The sequence below is a fragment of the Prosopis cineraria genome, unplaced genomic scaffold (genome assembly GCF_029017545.1).
Source record: "Prosopis cineraria cultivar Desert tree isolate PC_DT_omini unplaced genomic scaffold, ASM2901754v1 PC6, whole genome shotgun sequence".
NCBI lineage: Eukaryota > Viridiplantae > Streptophyta > Magnoliopsida > Fabales > Fabaceae > Prosopis > Prosopis cineraria.
Window position 1 is genome coordinate 42,354,645 of NW_026555337.1, and position 20,131 is coordinate 42,374,775.

Genomic DNA, 20,131 nt, shown 5'->3' on the forward strand with positions numbered 1-20,131 from the left:
ATAATCTAGGGTAATTTTATTCTTTACCTTGGTAAAATGCACAAAAATTCAAAGTGAAATGTTCTGAAAATTGAATTAAATAAATCTAAAGGCAATAGAAAATTAAGAGAGAGAGTAAGTGGAATCAAAATGTGGTATAATGTGCGTAAGACCATACAAGGCTTATACTTTCACCCCAAAACTCAAGTATTTCACCTCTTGACTCATCTATTATTCCAATCCAGTGATCCTCATATGCCAAATCCAAGGGGTACAAACCTACACAAATAAATATGACACACAAGATCAAAGTTCAAAGCATATGGATAATAATTGCATTTTCAATTAAAATTAATTTTCAAATATATGTCATAATGAAATTAAATAATAAAAAATGATTATGACATCAAAAAGGGGTAAAGGGGTGTGCCAAATAGCCCAAAAATTATAAGCCACACATACACAAAAATGACCTAGCCCAAGTACAAGAAAAGAAGTCAACCTAAAACTTTAACTTTCCAAAACAGTCAAATTGTGAAATTAATTATTCTCAATCTAAGATGAATTTGAAAAATATAAGTAAATCATTATTCTTTTAGACTAAAAATTCATCTTGACAAATATTTTCAAACATTTTCTGAAAAGTCTAATTTTATGACCAAAATGTCCTTAATGCACAAAATCCTACACTTAGACAATTTTTCACAATTAATGCAACAAGTGTGCAATTTGAATAAATATAACATGATTTTTGGTCAATAGTAACAAGGAAAAGTGTGGAATAAATGTAACTTATCAACGCGCCACCACAAAGGCTAAATTTGCCACATGTGCCTCGCCATTGGATTCCTCTTACTGTCACAAGTCCAACCACATGTTTACTTTAACTAAAGGGTAAGCATGTGCCCCGCATGCATTGACCAAGTAAGCAAAGCAAATGTATATATTATTAATTTTTTAGGCTGGATCGAGTTGGGTCGACCACCCCAGCTCAGGTCGACAGGTCAACGAGTCAACCATTTAACCTGCTCAGGTCAGGTGTCACTCGAATTGATGCACTGCATGCCTCTGTGGTTTAAAATGATGTGTCATTTTGACTAGGGTTAAAATGACACCTCGTCGAGGTTATCCTTGACCTTGAGGCGGGTTGTCTAACCCAGTTCGAACTTAGCGAGACCCTAAAACTCGTCACAATCTTTTAGCCATAACTCCTCTATTTGATGTGATTCCCATCTCATTGGAACCGTCTCATCACCCTTTACACAATCATACCAATTTTGCAAGCTAAAATCCCAAATTTCAAATACCCAAAATTTTGAGAAAAAAAAATCCTCCTCTGTATGTTCACAACAGTAGCTTTAATAGAGGTTTTAGATGTGTCTAAAAGTTGTTTTTAACTCACAAGAACATCTTAAGGGAGAAGGGAAAGCCTAGAAAGGCATAAAACTCAATATGTAGAGATCTAGAATCAAAATAAAAACCTAGAAAATAAACAAAAAAATAAATAAATTCTAGAAATAAAAATGAAAGCCAGAAAACAACACACATAATATGAACACATTCAATATTAAATGTAGTAGAAAGTAAGCATGCTAAGAAGCTAACCAGGTCCTAAATCAAGGTAAGGAAACCCCTTGATCAATAAATGGTTGGGGTAGGAAAGTAATGCATGATACATGTTCAAGTAGTATAAAAGAAAAGGACTAATAAAATAAAAAATAAAAAAATTTAAATTTTACTAGTATTACCCACAACTTCAGTCGTAGGAGCGACACGGCTCTAATGTTATTAAATGATTATTAAATAAATAATAAATTGAATAAATAATTAGGTTAGAGTTTTATTAAATCTAGGGGTAGTAGAACCTATTCAACCACTCACATGAGTTTAGACTACTAGAGTCTAAACTATAGTGCCCAGCAAATGCACCAAAGAGAAAGAAGGGAGACGAAGAGTGAACTAGAAAACTGTTCGATCTAGGATACTCCCACCTCCAGCCTCTGGTTATTATTTATAGTGAAGGGAGGTCTCTATGTAAAAAAGAAATCTAATAAACATTAATTCACCTCATTATGGAGGAAACATGTTGATTGGAATAATCATTATCATGACAAAGGATTGTTTTCCTTTTAGGCTAGCAATAAAAAATTAATCGAATTAATTTTAGATTTTAGTCAACTTATTATGACTGAAATTTTTGTAAATCCCACCAATGACTCATCATGTGCAAAAATCATGCGAATTCAAATTCTAAAAGAAATACATGGTCACCTTAAGCCTTAGCTTACAAAACCTAAACCAAGGGCAATATACAACTATCATAAGAGCTCTTCATCAATACATAGCTAACATAAAAGAATCACACAAATGCAAGAAGCTTTAACTCTTACAACTCACTTTCGTTCCTATTTTTTCACTACCCTTGTTCATTTTTATCTTGTCTTAGTTCATTGAAACCTTTGATAATATTAAGATTATCGTGGCTCCTCATATTCATTCCCCAAATTTTCAAAATCCAACGCATTATGGGTGAGGATTTTAAAGGATTATATTTTCCTAAATCAGATTTTCTTGAAGCTAAGAAGGGAGGGAGAGCATCATGAGGTTGGTTGAGTATTCTTGATGGGAGAAATTTTTCAAAGCTATATTTCATCTAGAGGGTGGTTAGTGGAGTAGGAGTGAAGATATGGAAATTGAGGAGTAATTGATTTGACTAGTTGAGGAAGTAGAATTATCATATTTTAGGGTCTCAAGTTCAAGTTTTAAGATATGCAGTTGCATTAAATAAAAAATGTTAAAGGCATCTTTGAGGTATCTGTGAAGCTGTCGTTAGTAAGAATGATCCCACATAGCAAGGTCCGGATTAGTTTGGGTAAGTGGTGATAATACTCACGAGTCTTCTAAGATACCGAGCAATGAAATAAGAAATGGGTGCTTGTCTTAGACCTAGAAAAATTAGTTGAAGGTAACGATGTTGATAGGGAAAAGGTGTCTGAAGTTATTAGGTATTAGATGAGTTTATATGAATTCTTGATCACGGAGAAATGAAAAAGATCTTGCAAATTCCTGTATCAGTAATGAGTGGGAGGATAAGCTGAAGTGAAGAAGGAGTAGGATTGGGTACGCTGTGATGAAAGATAGTAGAGATAGGCTAATCAGTGAAAGACTTAAATCATCTGATAGGGTTTCTGAGGAGATGTGGAAGATTATATGGGAATTAAAGGTGCCTCCAAAGATACAACACTTTATGTGGAGAGTAGTGAATGAGGGGTTCGAACCCAAAGAAGCTCTCTTCAGGAGGAAATGCTGTGAGAACCCAACTGTGTGATATGTGAAAGTGTGAAGAAATAGTAGAACATTGTTTGTTATTATGTGAATGGGCAAGAATAATATAGCTTGGGTCCACTAGCTCTCAAAATATATCAAGAGAGTGTTAATAGTTTTGACAGATGTTGTATGGGTTTGATAGATGGAAGTAATAGGATAGAAGAGTATCATAAGGCAGTGATAGCATTGTTGTGTTGGTATATCTGGAAAAGTAGATGCAATATGGTATCCAAGGCAATGTTGCATATGAGAAGAAAACTATACAAGATGAAGTCTGCTTTGATGATGAATTATGGAAGGATAGAGGGTCGTTCAAGAAGATAGATGGAAGTGAGAAGGTGAGGAGATGGGAAAAGCCTGAGAAGAAAACCATCAAAATCAACATTGCTGGATCTTATCAAAAGAATATGGGTAAGTCTGGAATTGGGATTGTATGCAGGGACCATGACGGTAGATTGATGGAGGGGTATGCTGGACAAATGAGGTCTTCATCTACTTTAATGTTTGAAGCTCTTGCACTAAGAAAGGCCATTGACTTGGTGAAATTGCGCAGGTATGACCAGGTGATAATTGAAACTCACAGTGAAATATTATATAGAAGAACATCTGTTAGCTCATCATAGAAGTGTGAGTGGAAGAGTCAAGTGGTGGTGGAAGATGTGCTTGAAGCCTGGGATTCGGAATGCGAATGTCGTATTGATACTAAGATCAGTGAATAAAGTTGTCGACTGCGTAGCAGTGACTAGCACAGAGGGGATGTGTCCAATAAATTGGGTGCCTTTACCCTCATCCCCTCTGGTTGCAATTCTGAAGGAGAATAAGCAACAAGCACAGTTAAAGGCTGCTACAGTGGAAAACATGTATGATATAGGGTGAGTTGTTCTTTTCTTTTGTTTAAAGCAAGATTTACCATACCAATAACTTGGGTTGCAATTTTTTCTTTCTTGGTGCTATTGATGTTTGTATTCTGACTTTTTTCCCATTAATAAAATAACTAATTTTGGCCAAAAAAAATCATTACCACACCAATAATGTTGCAGATTACATTGATTGTTAACCATAAAAGCCATACACCGGGAAAACCAGTCAAAAAATGAAATTATCTGGTTTGAATTCAAAGGAAGTAAAATATTCATGGGTCTTGTTCAATCACAGTTTCTCCGATCAACTTCATTGACGTCCTTCAACTAATTAGAATGAGATACATAGGAAAAGCAAAGAACTCTCCGACCTTACCATAACCAACCTAGAAGTTGAGCTTCAATTTTTCATTTTTTTCCAAACCTTATAATCCGTATGTGTCAAACGGCTTGCAAAGGTAGTTTTAATTTGATTTAGCCTAATATAACACCCAACTTGTCTCATACTGAAGGAGATATTTCAGCCAAAAAATACCGTGCTTCACAACCATAGGCCGGTCAAAGTTACCAGAGATGCAACCATGCCAAAACAATACAAGCAACTTTATTCAGCATCCCTTAGATCATGTCGTAATACCGCTGCTCATTCACTACATAATACAGACCGAAGAATGTTGGAGGGTTCTCCCATAAGTACCCATAAGATTTACGCCCCCCTATATAATAGAATAGGGGCAGTGATAATTAAAAATGCAACAAAATGGAACCCTGGAACCCTTTCGAGCACAAGACAAATCTCAGCCCGGTTAATTGGTGGTTTCATAACACAGCATCGAAAAACTGAACCTGATCAGCTGTTCCCATGCTAATCTGCAAGAATATCATTACAGGATTCAGTTGACTGATGCTTACATAAGGAAACTTTGCCCTATCTAAATCTCACCATTTGGGGATTGAGAGCTAGCTGCAGAGAAGTCGGAAGAGGACATAGGGATTGATATTGAGAGTTGTGTTGTAGAAAAAGCTACCTCCTTGGATCTCTCATCCTCCAGTCCAGACCATGATTCCCTGCTTCTAGGCCATTCATCAAATAAAGGTCGAAGAGACTGGCTACCCCCCAGCTTCACAGGCTCCCCAGACGCATACCCACCGGACAGAAATGAGTGCTGAGGATAATCACTCTGCTGCATAGTGCTGTTGTTTGATTTTGAGGTAGCATTTGAGGCAACTCTGGTTGTCATCAAAGGCCATGTGTTTTCCATTGGTGATTCCATCTGGAGACACCTGTTACTTCCCGAAGCTTCAGAAATAAAACTATGCTCGCCAACCTCAGATTTAAGCCCTCGAAGATACCTAATTATTTCACATCAAATTGCCCACGGTTCATGGATTAAACTATTCTACCATGTAATCATAATCGTCCAAAAATTTAATTTCATCATAGCCCAAGGAGGCATATATAGATTATAGAATAAGTTAAAAAGAAGTGCAAGTAACAGCCTTTGAAAAAAACAGTAATTGAAGAAAGCGTGGAGAAATATATTAGATGACAGCTTAATTTGTTACAAGTTATGAAGGTAACTGCAGAGTATTTCATCCCTAATAGAATTGAAATAGAAAAGAGTTCCAGCACATGTAGTGACATACATAGTGAAACGATACTCTGGGTTCTCAAGAAAAAGAATCGTTTTAGTTTGAAGAACTATGTGTAGTATAAATATAAAAGAAGGTAGCAGCAGACACTTAAATAAACAAGAATAAGATCATTTGATAAAATTACCGCATTTAATTTGACGTAATTCATATTGAAAGATAACAGAATCATGTAACACCATTAACTGATAGTGATTGAGCTAGAAAACATCGGAAGTTCGAACCTCTAGAAGTGAAATAATGATATCTCTGACTTCATTCAGTGTGAAGACAGGTAAAATTAAATTCAAAGCATCAATTCTTTTTCCAATGAAAACTAAGCACACGCATTTTCAACTTGATAAAATATTCTATCAAGCATGTTTAAGATTGATGGGATGGAAGCATTATGCACAAGATCAATGCCATCGAAAGTAAATAAAGGCTCACAATTCTCTCAAAATTTTATCAAAAGAACAACAAAAAGAGGACAAGTTTTACTCACGACGCTTTCCAGAATTTCTACTTAATCTGTACGCACGGGCATCACCCAACACCAGAAAAGATAACACATAACAGTTCCAGGAAATGTTAAAAGAGAATAGCTTTCCTCTTCAACGTCAAAAAGAAAGTTCTATGCTGAAAGATGAAGCAAAGCCAGGTAGATAACGGCCACAGAATTTTCTTTGGCTGGAAAAGAAAATCTTGAGGTAGATAATTCAGCAGTGAAAAGCATGGTAGCAACTATTTTTAATGCTTTTTAGATCTCTACACCAAAGTAGAGAAGCAAGAAAGCAAGCAAACTAACAAATAAATAAATAAATAAATAAAGAACCCAACAGAAATAAATGACAACTAGAACCCCCCACTCGTCTGAGAAACTGTAAAAGAATTGAAACTATATGAAAACATAGAGCCCAGAGCACTCCTTATAAGGAAAAGAAAATGAAAAAGTTTCTGCTCTGACATATCCAATGCTCAAATCACATTACGGTCATGGTTACAAATTTGCTCAGGCGACGTAATGTCAATAATATGGGCCCAAACCAGAATAACCTAAGGATATCAGAATCAACAACTCAAAAAATAATTATAACGTCATATTCAAAGTCATGCATCAGATTCAGACAACAAAGAAACTCAAGGACCAGAAGGAGTAACAAAGTTTCCAAAACATACAAACTCAATTATGTATTTTCATGTCCACATAGTCTAGCTCAAATTCACTTTTAAGAAGAGAGCAGTAGTAACAAAGTCTATACCTGTATTCTCTGCTTGGGATCCCATAGGGAATGGAATCCAGATTATACTGAGTCTGGTAGGTTCCAGAACCAGTACCTTGGGGATTAGTAAAGGCATTTGTGGAAAGGTTCTGGGAGTTTTCATTTCTACTACTGCCACCTGTGACAGTCAGTGATGTCACAGTGGATGATGACTGTATCATGGTATGAGATTCCACAGGCTTTCTTGAACGGTTGCGGCCACGGTGCATGTGGCGCTCACAGTATTTTGAGTCTGGGTATGCTTCCTTGGAGCACCTCCACTTTTTCCCATCAGTCCTCCTGCACCGTCCTGGCTCCGGGTCCACCTTCTTCCCATAAAAGGAACAATAACTCACTGCCAAATAACATAAACAGTTAACTCATTCTTTATCACCAATGTCTAGACCCACAGGATGCAATGAAGAAGATGCAACATTAGCAGGAATAACGACAACATGCAATTGCATAACTACAAAATTGAAAGATTCCATCAATGCGTTGAGTATACCACCATTAATTTTATACTTCTTTCTTACTCAGCAGGACGGAGTTTCCACTTCCACACCGACCCCCAGCAGTTTAAATTATATAGTACTTTCTTGGCAGATTTAGTAGTAAAGAAAAAGCTTAATCGAAGGGAGACAAATAATCAACACGTTTAAGCATCTGCGTTTTCCTTAGCTAATATCGCTTAAGGGGAAAAAACCCTTGAATTTGGAAAGGAATGTGAATGCTTAGTTGCAAAAATGACGAATCCCCTACAATTATAAAATTTAAAAAATGAAAAAACGAAAGGATGACTAACTGAATTCATTTGGCCACCAGACAGATACTGGGAAAAGATATAATAAGTTGCCCCATAACCGAAGCTAGACCAAATCAGTAATACCCAGTCTGTCAAGTAGCAAGGCTTAAACCGCAAGTACCTCTTCTGTAAAATCAAGAGTACGTCTTTAATAAAAGGGCGTATCCAATAAGCAGTCTTTTTAGGAATGAAGATATCCATCGCTGTCACTTGAACATTAAGAGCATCCTCATGGTATATTGCAGTTACCAAACTACACAGATTATTTCCTTTTAAAAGGAGTGTTCTAAAGAATGCACGGTTGGCAATGAATGATTCATGAGAAGAATAAAAAGCGGAACACTTTGATCTCAAACAAGAAACATGAGAATGCGTTAACAAAACCAAAACAAACGAGCTACTCATTTGCAATGATAGAAACCCAGAAAGTCAATCCAAAAATCCGGAAGCTTTAAGGGGGAGAAAAGGGCACGGGATTCAGGAACTCACTGGTGGGAGGGTGAAAGAACCTTTGAGAAATGGACTCGAAGCTCTTCTGAATGGGAAGGACAAGATCGGGAGGCACGGGAAGACCCGCCACCAAGTACTTGAAAATCAACGCCTGGTGCTCCAGTTCCTGCCACTGAGAGAGCGTGAACGGTGACCTAGTGATCCCCATCATCCCCGTAGCTGTCCCACCTCCACCACTTGCATTACTACTATTCATTTCCACTAATACTGCTACTTCAGTGAGTTGAAGACGCAGGATTTGTCAAATCAAACATAGCCAGAGGCAGAATATGGTATCACACACAGATCTAACCCTGTCGGAACCATTTGGTTGTGCTTCGTTTCTGCGTAACACACTGCGTATGACCGGAAGGTGTAGGTATCCGCGTCTGTCGGGAAAAGGGGCAATGCCTGTACTAGAAGACTGAAGTCGCAGAATTGATTACTCCGTGAAGTGTACAAAAGCTTCTTCTCGCTAGGGCTTTTCCCCCCTTTATCCTTTTTGTTTTAGGCATAATGTGGTCTGCCAAATGTCGATAAAAAAAAAATATTAAAAAAAAAACTGAAAGACATACACAAATCAAATTTAAATAAGTAGACTTTTTTTAAGTCACCATTTATCTCACGACTAATTTTTATTATTAAGGATTGAAGGAAGGAAACTGGAAATGTTGAGGTCAAAAAAAAAACGAAGGAACTGTGATTGAGGTCAAAAAAACAGAAAAGAAAAGAAAAGAAAAGAAAAGGAACTGTGATGGGGATGAATTTAAGAGGAGGTTAAAGTGATAGGAATTTAAAGGAGTGGGGTCTTGAGGCTGAAGGGAGAGGAACATGACAGAATGGGGAGGGATGGGAAAAGTGAAAGTGAAAGGAAGAAGGAGGCATTGGGCACCGCTGGAGGGAACCAGCGAGCGGCTGCCGGAATGCGGGTGACATTCGACGGGGACCCCACACAGTCACGACACTTGCTTATTCCAAAATGACTAAACCTCGCAACACCATGCCATTCACGCCCCATTCCACGTGCATTCGTTTTGTGGTCCCTTTCACCCCATGCTCCTCAAAACCTCAATGCCTTTTCTTTTCTTTTCTTTTTTTTTTTTTTTTTGATAATAAATGCCTTTTCTATTCTTCCTCTTCTTATAAGGTGCATGTGTAATTATATATAAATAACAGAAAAGACAAGTATAATTAGATTTTATACTTATGTATGAAATATCAACTTTCGATTGTAATATAAAAATAGAGAGGAGAAAATTTTTTAATGAGTTCAATTCTAAAAATAAGTAGAAAATTAAAATTTTTAATATAGATAAAATGAAAAGGAGATATGTAGAGAAAATTATTTACAAATTTTAAACCACACTTATATATATAATTATAAAAATTATGCAATATCTTACGTTTTAAATCAAGTAAAACTTTAAAGAATGTTCTATATTGTAATTTAAAAAATATTTTTTTAGTATTGGTTCTATATTCATCACTCCTTTTGTTTTTACTGTAGATTCATACCCACTTTATTATAAAGCCTTATAATAATTTTAAAAATTACTATAAAACTAAAAAAGGAGGTTGGATAGTTACTGCAATTATATAGGAACCATCCGACGCAAATTACAATAGGGGAGAGATTTTATAAGTTCTTTTCTAAAAATTATACCACTTGAAAGGCTCAGTGGGAACGCAATAACTAAATATATAATAATGTCCATTATTATGATCAAACATGGTTTCTCAAACTGTAAATGACAAACAATGTCATATTAATAGAGTTATTATTGAATAATAACTAATTTTATTATGTTTTATTTGAATATTTTAAAAATATATTTCATATTTATAAAACAAATTTTATGTTCGTTCTTTCTTTTTTAAGTTCAATCTTCCTTTCATTATTGTTTCCATTACAATTTTTATAACTTTTTGATTTTCTTTTGAACACTTAACGAGTGTCAAGATAATTATAGAGCCAAAAATTGTTGAGCATTAAAAACTAGTCAACTAAGGTTAAAAAGATCATTTTCATAAAAAAAGAGCCATCCACCTCGGCCAAGAGGGCATCCGCTATGGCTCATGGTACAGAGACCAATCCCTGTGGCCAAACGCTTTGTCTGCTACAACCAACACACATTTTGTCATCCATTGTGGCTAATGACATGTTTCGCCATAGCCAGCAAGCCAAAATAGCAACATATAGGACAATTCTTGGACTCCAAATTCTGGAACATCTACCTTTTAGCTCGAACCATTGATTAAGGTGATCCAAGCACTTACACAAAGATAATTAAGAGAACTAACTAATGGCACTAGTCTTACCATCATTTAGTATCATATGGGGCTTTTAGACACCTGGGACTAAAAGTGCACCACTTCCTCAACCAAGTGCCTGATAAATCAAGCCATTAGCCTTAATCAACTCATCAAGCATGAACCACGCACATAAGCAAGCATGGTATTTCTAAATAATAGCATGCATGCATAACCTTGTAAGCTATCATAGTTTAACAAATCAAAATTTAGACACACACTTGTACGTTCGGCCTCAACTTAAAAACATATGAGGGCCACCAACAAAAGTGCCCAAGTTTACAAACAGAGTTACACGCAAGTGAAATATAATCTAACATGTACAAACCCTTAATGTTGATAAGATAAATATTCAATTACACATTAAAATAACTAGAGACTTTACAATGAGTAGTAATAAATAGGAGTGAGATTATATAGTCTAAGTAATAAAGCAATTTAATTCAAGCATATATAAATATGACAATAACAAGCAATTGAAGCATGGGATCTCACTTATCATATCATAATCTTGTAATATATGCATCAATAATAATTATAACATGTAACATCTCGATTTCTAATTCCTTGATTTAATAAGATTAATTAGGATAATTAAGAAAGTTGGCGTGGTGTATGGTCAGAGGAGAATAATAAGTGTTTTTAGTTAGAATTTCAGGTATAATTTAGGTTCAAAGTGAAATTAGGTCACATGGGGGCCAAAAAGTGGAGAAAAACAAGTTGCAAAACCTTTGTTCCACATACCATGGTGCGTGGGGATATAGAGGAACTCATATTTGCTCTATTAGGGCATAATTTAGGGGAGTATTTAAGAAGGTTTGAAGCTTCAAATCATCCAAGGTAAGATTCCTAAACCCTTTTTCTCCTTTTCTCTTCTATTTTCTCAAGGATTTGAGTTAGGGTTTGAATGAGGATGATGATTTCGGTCCTATAGGTTATGGGTCTGAATCCATTGATTCAAATGGTATTAATAAGAATTGTTTAGAGTATTTAAACCTAGTATTAATGATTGTGGTGGTTATTGGATGGTGAGTTCTATTAATGTCTGAAAATGGACATTAAATCTATCATTATTATGGTTGTTGAGGTATTAATGGAAATGTGGGTATTCAATGACGCTATATAATGTGAAAGATAGATAATAAACCTAATGGGTAGGCCCAAATGTAAGCAATGTGAGCATTGGGTAATCTAGAAAGGGAAGATTAGAGTTGAAATGTGTCAGATTGGCAATGTTAATGAAAGTTAACTTGGTAAATTATAGATTGAGTTTTTGGACACCTATTTTGGCTTGGGAATTCAAGCTTGGAAGCTATTATATTGAGAGGTAAACCTTTGACCTCTCAAAGATTTAAGGTAACCGGGAGAACCTTATTTTGGGTGGGTAGTTATTTATTAATTATAATATGAAGTGAACTATGTATTAAACATGCAAATTTTGACTTGTAAATGAGTACATCATGCAATGAAAACCTTATATTTATCTAAACACTTTGATATGCATTAAACATGCTAAAGAGATTATAAAATCAGTTTCAAGTTGTAAAAGTAATATTCGAGAATGAATTCCATGTTTATAATGTGTTTAAATGAGTAGTGGATAATGGTTTTAATAAAGATGAGTAATTGATATTGAAAATGCTGTGTTTATGTGCTATAAGAGAAATAAAACTTGATTTTCACTTGGATAATGCACAGTCATAAGCCCAATGTGATTATTATGATAATGAATATGAAAATGTGAAAATGAGTGATCATCTTTTATGGCATGAGGGTATAGCCTTGTCCCACAGTTTATTGAGAGACTATTTCATAGTTTGTCAAGGGATTAGAACCTAGCTTTTTCCACTAGTTCAACAAGGAGAATAATCTAGGGTATGAGACACCCTAGACATTTAAGATTGGGGGAAGCCGTGATTTGAGAGTGAGTCATGTGATCTTTGGTTGGGTCACACTTCACGATTGGTGAGCTTAAGTAGTCCAATCACACAGACGGAGCCCTATTCAATGTTATAGCCTATAGTTTCAATCTGAGGAAATAAGAAAGGTATAATGTTGGTTGATTATTGCCTATGTAAAATATATGACGTATCACACATGTTGAGTTGTGGTAAGTTGTGTGAATAATAGGTCATGGTCACATGTCTAAATGTATTGTAACAATGCACCTAGTGTATGTGAGATGGAAATAGATTGAAGGCGAAATGATAAATTCTGATATGTGGTTAAATGTGTTTTAAGTACTTGGTTTCATATACATGTGTTTGTTTTACAATTGATATACAACTGCATAGGGTAGGACTCACCCCTTTCATTTAATACTTGTTAGGCTTGAGCTCTAGTGTAGAAAGGAAAAAAGCTCAAGAGGCTAGGAATTAGTGCCTTCATATAGTATGTCTCTAGTTTATATTTATTTTATGTAATAGAATATGAATGCCAATTCTAAGTTGCATACCATTACACTTACACTATTTTGTTATTACAACATCTAAGTTGTATTTTAGGCCTGGAGTAATTGTGTATGATGATATATATATAAGTTGATAGGGTCAAAATACTAGTGCAAGTGTAAAAATAATGTTTTAAACATGTTGCAATGATTTTTGGTGTAATGTACTGGAAAAATTGCCTCCCCCTCTATTTTTTGGTAAAAAGGGGTTGATGAGTGATTTTATACTATATTGATATTTAAGTACATATGACATGTTGTACTGATAGTCTTAGGTTCAATGGACATGATTCGAGTGTTAGGAAAGGCTTTTAGCACTTATTATGGGTTTTGAACACCCTTTTTATGTGAAAGTTTTAAAAAGTAGTAAAAATGTGTTTGGGTGTCCAACTTCCTGGTGTGACTTGTTTAGAAGTGAAACCCATGCCATTAGCTATTTCATATAAAGAACTCTCTATAGACACTTAGATCATGTTATTCGAACGTCGGACAAAAAATCAAGATGCATTAAAAGTTCTCCAATTCTGCTGTCAAATGATAGCATAATTTACTGATATTTTTGTGCAACACACAATGGTGCATTGCCCTGTCTCACAGTAAACATATTGTTTTTCAATTGATTTTGATTTCTTTCACTCCTTTGAGGAATTCCATGCTTCGGTAACTTATTTCTACGCTGATATAAGAGATTATGATGGATTTAAACTCATTTTAATTGAGAAAACTTGGGATCTCTTAAATTTAAACTAAATCTTAATAATCACCTTTATGTGTTAATCTTTTGATGACCATGAGTTTTATTGGTTAATGATTTTTAGTAGAGTGAGATTTTACATGACACATGATCATATGCAACCATCTTACTTTTCTCTTTATATCTTCTAACTAAATCTATGAGCTACTAACTCATATAGGAGCAACCCATGTAACAAAATTAGCCTTGCTCTTCAATTGTGAGGAGTTATCTCATCAAAGGCTCCCATACTCACTCTTAGACCATAGATTCCCCCTTCTAGAATTATCAAGGTATCACAAGTGCCCAATGTAACATCCTAAATTTCTTAATTCTATGATTAGCTATTAATTAGGGGTAAAGTGATAATTAATAAAAGATTAGAGACTTGGATGATAGATTGATAAATTATATCTTTAGGATGTTGAATGAACATATATAGGTGGAAGGATTATGTTTCAGGTCGAAGCAAGTACATGTGGTGAGAATTCTTCTCATTATGTCATGCATTGTGGCTAGTGTTGCATGTGCCATGATGCATGAACCAAAAAATGGCCCCATAAGTCATGAAATATAGGTGAAGTTTAAAAAGGAAAATTAGAAAACATGAAAGGGAGAAGAGGAGAAGGGCTTGGCTGATAGGGCAAGAAATTTTAGAGCTTTGGAAGGCACTTTTAATTAGTAACTTATTGAGTAAGCTATGTATAACCCTTACCTTCCATTCTACCCAAATTTTCTTGAATGTGAGTTGTAGAGAAATTGAATCAGCAAAATTTAAGGTTTTGATTCTTGTCCAATAGTAATAAAAATGTTCTCAGGAGTTAAATTAGAGCTTTACGACTAATTTAGAGCTGAATGATAGAGCTTTAAACCCATAAGTTCAATTTAGCCCTAAATTCTTGTCCAGTAGTAATAAAAATGTTCTTAGGAGATCACAGTGTGGTGATAAAACCATATGATATATTCTCCTTAGTGCCTTTTGAGGTGCAGTGTTGGAGATTCTCTCCTTAGTACCTATTGAGGTGCGATGTTCACTACAACATTTTATGGCTATAGCAATAGTTAGATTTGCAACAGGCACAAAAGTATTGCTTATGATCAAATTAGGCAACAGTTTTTTGACTGTAGCATTTGATTATCACTTGATGCAACAAATTTAGAGTAACATGTGAAAACTGTTGCCCATTATTAAATAGGCAATACTTAATACCTGTTACAAATTATATTTTAAATAGAGAACCACAAAAACCTGTTGTCTTTTTTTTTACAGTCAAAAACTGTTCCCTAAATGCTTTTACCTAAGCGCGCAAGGCTCCAAGATTTTTAGATTGGCATCCTTCTTAATATTTTTTATCATTTATTTAGTTATAATTTATATTAAAATATGAGTATTTGAAGTAAAAAAAAGGAACCCATTAATTCCACAAAACCTTACATGCCCAAAGCCGAAATTTGTCCATCTCTTATCTAAAATTTCTCTTGTTGTTGTGCGCCATTGATGAAGCCAAACCCCAAGCTTAAAGCTCTCTAAAATGCTAGTTTGGTGCCATGGGTTTTGTGGGTCGCAGCATCTTCTCTTGGTAGGGGTTACCATAGGTTGCCGTCACTTCTCCTTATGATTGTCATCTTTAGGCCCGTTGCCTTCTTCCTTCTATTGGTTTGTTCTTCCTTCATCATCTTTCCTAGTATCCATGACATTCTCCGCGTCGTCTTTCCTTCGTTGCCATCTAATCTATCTTTGCTTTGTCTATGTGCTAATAAGTTACTCACTCCTTAACCAAACCAACGAACTGGCATGAGTGAAAATTTTGTCTTTTGGTTTATGATTCTACTTGCTTGTATTTCAAATTAATGCTATGCACAAGTTAGAAATTCCATATACATCATAAATATATGTTTAGCTCCCTCAAATTCATGCAAAATTGTTGATGTATTGTTGAGTTTGAAACCCTATCCGAAAACCCTGTTTTGACCCATGGATCAACCTGTTAAAGGTTGAAGAAATACTCTTATTGTGCAGAAAATTAGAGTATCATTTAGCAGATATTTTATCAGGATGCCTTTTCAAATTAGAATATCTTGTAAGTAATATTAATAACTGGTTTGATGCCCTATTATTAAGTCGAATAAATCCAAAAAGGACCATACAAAATAACATGAAATTTTCATTTAAAAGAAAATACATTTCCTTTAAAAATGAGATTGTTAAGGGAGCTGCTGTTATAGAAGGAAGACATTAGGCAAGTATATAGAAGTTAGAGAGAATGGAAAGAAGAAAAAAGCAAGAACATATATAAGAGTGTTAGGAGCTTGAAAAAGAGGAAATCATTGAAAGCTTTTGTGTCCCTCTATTTTATGTTTGAAGGTCAAAAAGTAAATGAATTAGACAGTTTCGGCATGACTAATAAACGAATAAGCTATTTCACACAGAATAATCAGATCATGGTTGACTGTTGAAAAAACTCTGTTAATGCAATTAGTGACTTGGTATAACAATTCTAGGAACCATTTTCAGGCAACCAAAGAAAAAATAACCCAAAAATAGTCATCTTGATAAACCACACTCTGAACCCCTAATTTTGAAACCTATATCACAGGCATGAGTTAATTTATTATTTAAGCCCACAAATCATGTCGGTCACAATTGCCACTCATTTAAAGTTTAACTGATTGACTATAATTAAAATAAAATAAAATAAAAAATGTGAAGGTCTTGCACGTTACATTGATTGATGGCCATATTTTGAGCCTAGAAATTTCCTCATTTGATTTTGTTTACCAACATGTTTTTAGTATGCCCTTTCTTTTATATATATCAAAATAAACAGTGATGTGCTCTATTTGCTTTTCTTTTTCTTATTGCCTCTAGTTTATGAATTATCTTTTAGTTATTATTTTTTTACATGAGATGATGATTTCTTCATAATATATGAGCTTTTGAAAGATATAAATAAATCGATTGATATATAGTCACTATTACATCATTTATTTATTGTCTAAGTTTTCTATGGCTTCATTTTATAATTTTTTATATACCCTTTCCTTCGTCAAACCTTTCTTGTCCTATAATTATTTTCATTTTCTTATTTTATAGGTCTTTTCTTATTAATAGAAATGTTTTCATTTATAGTGATAATGAAAACTCTGGTTAGAGGGTTACCCCTATTTTATTAGGCAGAGTGAATTAGTTAGAGGACTATATTAAAACCATATAATGTTGAAGAAGGATTGGGTTAATAAGCCTCGATATGGTGCTAATTACATTAGAGGTGTTGAGTACTTTTTAGATTTTACATTTAATAATGGAAATCCTATAGAAAATGAGATTTTATGCCCTTGTGTTACATGCGGCAACTGTAGGTGGAAAAAGAGAGATGTAGTGTTTGACCATTTAATAGCTAAAGGATTTGTAGAAGGTTACACAGATTGGATTTATCATAGAGAAATGATAAGTGGTATGAATCTTGATAATGACATTGGTGGACAAGATGAATCACATGATGACGTAGATGGTCTATTGTTTGAGACATTTAGAAATGCAGCAGAAGCAAATGAACTTTATGAAGGCCTCAATGAAGATGCAAAAAAGTTCTATAAACTAGTTGAGGAAGATAAACAAGAGTTGTATCCCGGTTGTAAGAGATTTTCCACCTTATCATTTATCATCCGAATGTATTTGTTAAAATGTCTATATGGATGGAGTAATGCATCATTTACTGCCCTTCTAAAGTTATTAAAAGAGGCTCTGCCTAATTTGAATATTCCCACCTCTTTTAATAAAACAAATTCTATAATAAGGGACTTAGGTTTAGATTACAAAAAGATTAATACATGCCCCTACAATTGCATGCTCATTTGGAAAGAACATAAGGATGATGAATTTTGTCATCTTTGTGGAGCTTCACGATGGATTGAATATCCTGAGGTAGATAATAGCTAGAGGAATCTAAGAAAGCTCATAAGGTTCCAGCTAAAGTTCTATGACATTATCCTTTAATCCCAAGATTGAAAAGGCTATTTATGTGTTCAAAAATGGCTGATTCTTTAAGATGGCATGCTGAAGGACGTTCATTAGATGGTAAATTAAGGCATCCAGCTGATGGCCAATCATAGAAGGACTTTGATGCCAAACATCCAAAATTTGCTCTTGATCCTCATAATATAAGACTTGGGTTGGCTAGCGATAGATTTAATCCATTTAGAACTATGAGCTTATCTCATAGTACTTAGCCTGTAGTACTAACCATATACAATTATCCTCTAAACGTATGCATGAAACCTAAATATTTTATGATGTCCTTGCTTATTCCTGGGCCATGATCTCTTGGAAATGCAATTAATGTGTACCTACAACCATTAATTGATGAGTTAAAGTTATTGTGGGATGTCGGGGTAGAAACTTATGATGTTTCCAAAAATCAAACCTTTCAAATGCATATGGCTCTTTTATGGACTGTGAGTAACTACCCTACATATGCAATGTTATCTGGTAAGAGCACTAAAGGAAGATTTGCTTGTCCTACTTGTAATTATGGGACAAGTTCAACTTATTTAAAACATAGTCGGAAGATGTGCTATATGGGTTATCGAGTTTTTTTAAACCCAAACCATGAGTGGAGATCAGATGCATCATCATTCAATGGAGAAACCGAGTATCGGTCTCCACCCTCAGCATTAGAGGCAACAAGAATTTTAGAAGACTTAGAAAACATTTCCTTTGTCCTTGTGAAGAATGAAAAGAAAAGGAAGGATGGACCATAGAAGAAGAAATCTATATTTTGGGAGTTGCCATATTGGAAATATAATACTTTACATCATAATTTTGACATAATGGACATAGAGAAGAATATATGTGACAATATAATTAGGAATCTTTTAGAGATTGATGGAAAGAAAAAAGATCATGTGAAAGCTCGATTAGACTTGCAGCAAATGGGGATAAGAAAGAAGCTTCATTTAAAGGCAACAAGTGATGGTAAGAAAACTAAGCTTCCAACGGCATGTTTCTTCCTAACTAGTAAGGAGAAATCCATACTTTGTGGTGTTTTAAAGGATGTGGAATTGCCTGACGGTATTGCCTCAAACATTTCACGATGTGTGCAAGTGAATGAAGGAAAAATTTCTGGATATAAAAGTCATGATGCCCATATAATATTGCATTACTTGTTGCAAGTAGCAATAAATGGGATAACTCCTGCTCAAGTTGCTATTTCTCTTATTTGTCTTAGCAAGTTTTTTTGTTCAATATGCCAAAAGGTTGTTGAGCCCAAAAGTTTAGAAAATTTGGAAGTAGATATTGCAAAAATACTTTGTCAATTAGAAAAAATTTTCTCACCTAGTTTCTTTGACATAATGGTTCACTTGCCTATTCACCTAGCAAATGAGGTTAGACTAGGTGGACCAATACAATTTCGATGGATGTATTACATGGAGAGATATTTGGGTGATTTAAAGACATTTGTTCGTAATAAAAGTTGACTCGAGGGGTCTATTGCTGAAGCATATTTGGTTAAAGAGTCTTTAACATTTTACTCTAGATATTTGTCTAGTGATGTAGATATAAGAATGAATAGAATGAATAGAAATGATGATGAGTGTCCAGAGGGTCATCCTATAAGGGGAAAGAAACTTTTCTTACTTAACCACCAGATGGTAAACCAAGCCCATAGGTGCATTTTGTTTACTTGCGATGAAGTACAAGATTATATTAGGTACTTTCCTTGACTAGCTAATTATTTATCTTTATTTAATATAATCTGTTTTATTATTTCATTAACAAGTATACTAAACATTTGTTTTAGAGAGCATAAGACTAAAATTCATAGTCATCAAAAAAGAACCAAGTGGACCAAAGCTAAAACTCAAAGAGAAAATTTCATTCAATGGTTTGAAACACGTGCAATGAGTGCGGATGTACTAGAGTAGGTTAAGCATCTATCTAAAGGACCAAACCATATTGCTAAGAGCTTTTCTGGGTATGTCATTAATGGATATAGATTTCATATTAAGTGGCATGATGCAAGGAGAAAAACCCAAAATAGTGGTGTTACATTAGAGGCATTTGCTTCAAGTTTTAAAAGTGCCAAGGATGAAAACCCAGAACAAGTCTACTTAACATGCTATGGGACAATTACTAACATCATTGAGTTAGACTACTATGGTTATGCTAAATATGTATTATTCCAGTGTGATTGGTTTGAGGATGGAGAAGACAAATATGGGTTGACATTTGTTAAATCTAATAGAAAATGTTACAAGAATGATCCTTTTGTACTAGCATCACAA

The 20,131-nt window shown here is 34.6% G+C and overlaps 1 protein-coding gene across 2 annotated transcripts; it reads right to left on the reverse strand.

Moving 5' to 3' along the window:
* Positions 1-4,935: 4,935 nt before the first annotated feature.
* LOC129313007 (growth-regulating factor 4-like) lies at positions 4,936-9,004 on the reverse strand. 2 transcript variants are annotated; one of them, XM_054955824.1, is made up of 4 exons: positions 8,355-8,997; positions 7,061-7,415; positions 5,110-5,519; positions 4,936-5,036 (listed from the first exon to the last, which is right to left on the reverse strand). In XM_054955824.1, the coding sequence occupies exons 1-4, from the start codon at positions 8,569-8,571 to the stop codon at positions 5,032-5,034; spliced, it is 987 nt and encodes a 328-aa protein (XP_054811799.1). In that variant the 5' UTR covers positions 8,572-8,997; the 3' UTR covers positions 4,936-5,031. The 2 variants fall into 2 exon arrangements, with proteins under 2 accessions (XP_054811799.1, XP_054811798.1); XM_054955823.1 differs by lacking the exon at positions 4,936-5,036 and having other exon boundaries at positions 5,099-5,519; positions 8,355-9,004.
* Positions 9,005-20,131: the final 11,127 nt, after the last annotated feature.

Excerpts from the sequence above, each read along its gene's own strand:
- LOC129313007 (XM_054955823.1), bottom strand. The coding sequence starts at position 8,571 with ATGAATAGTAGTAATGCAAGTGGTGGAGGTGGGACAGCTACGGGGATG. Across the intron at positions 7,416-8,354 it reads GTTCTTTCACCCTCCCACCA|TGAGTTATTGTTCCTTTTAT; the intron begins GTGAGTTCCTGA and ends GTTATTTGGCAG. Across the intron at positions 5,520-7,060 it reads ATCCCAAGCAGAGAATACAG|GTATCTTCGAGGGCTTAAAT; the intron begins GTATAGACTTTG and ends TGAAATAATTAG.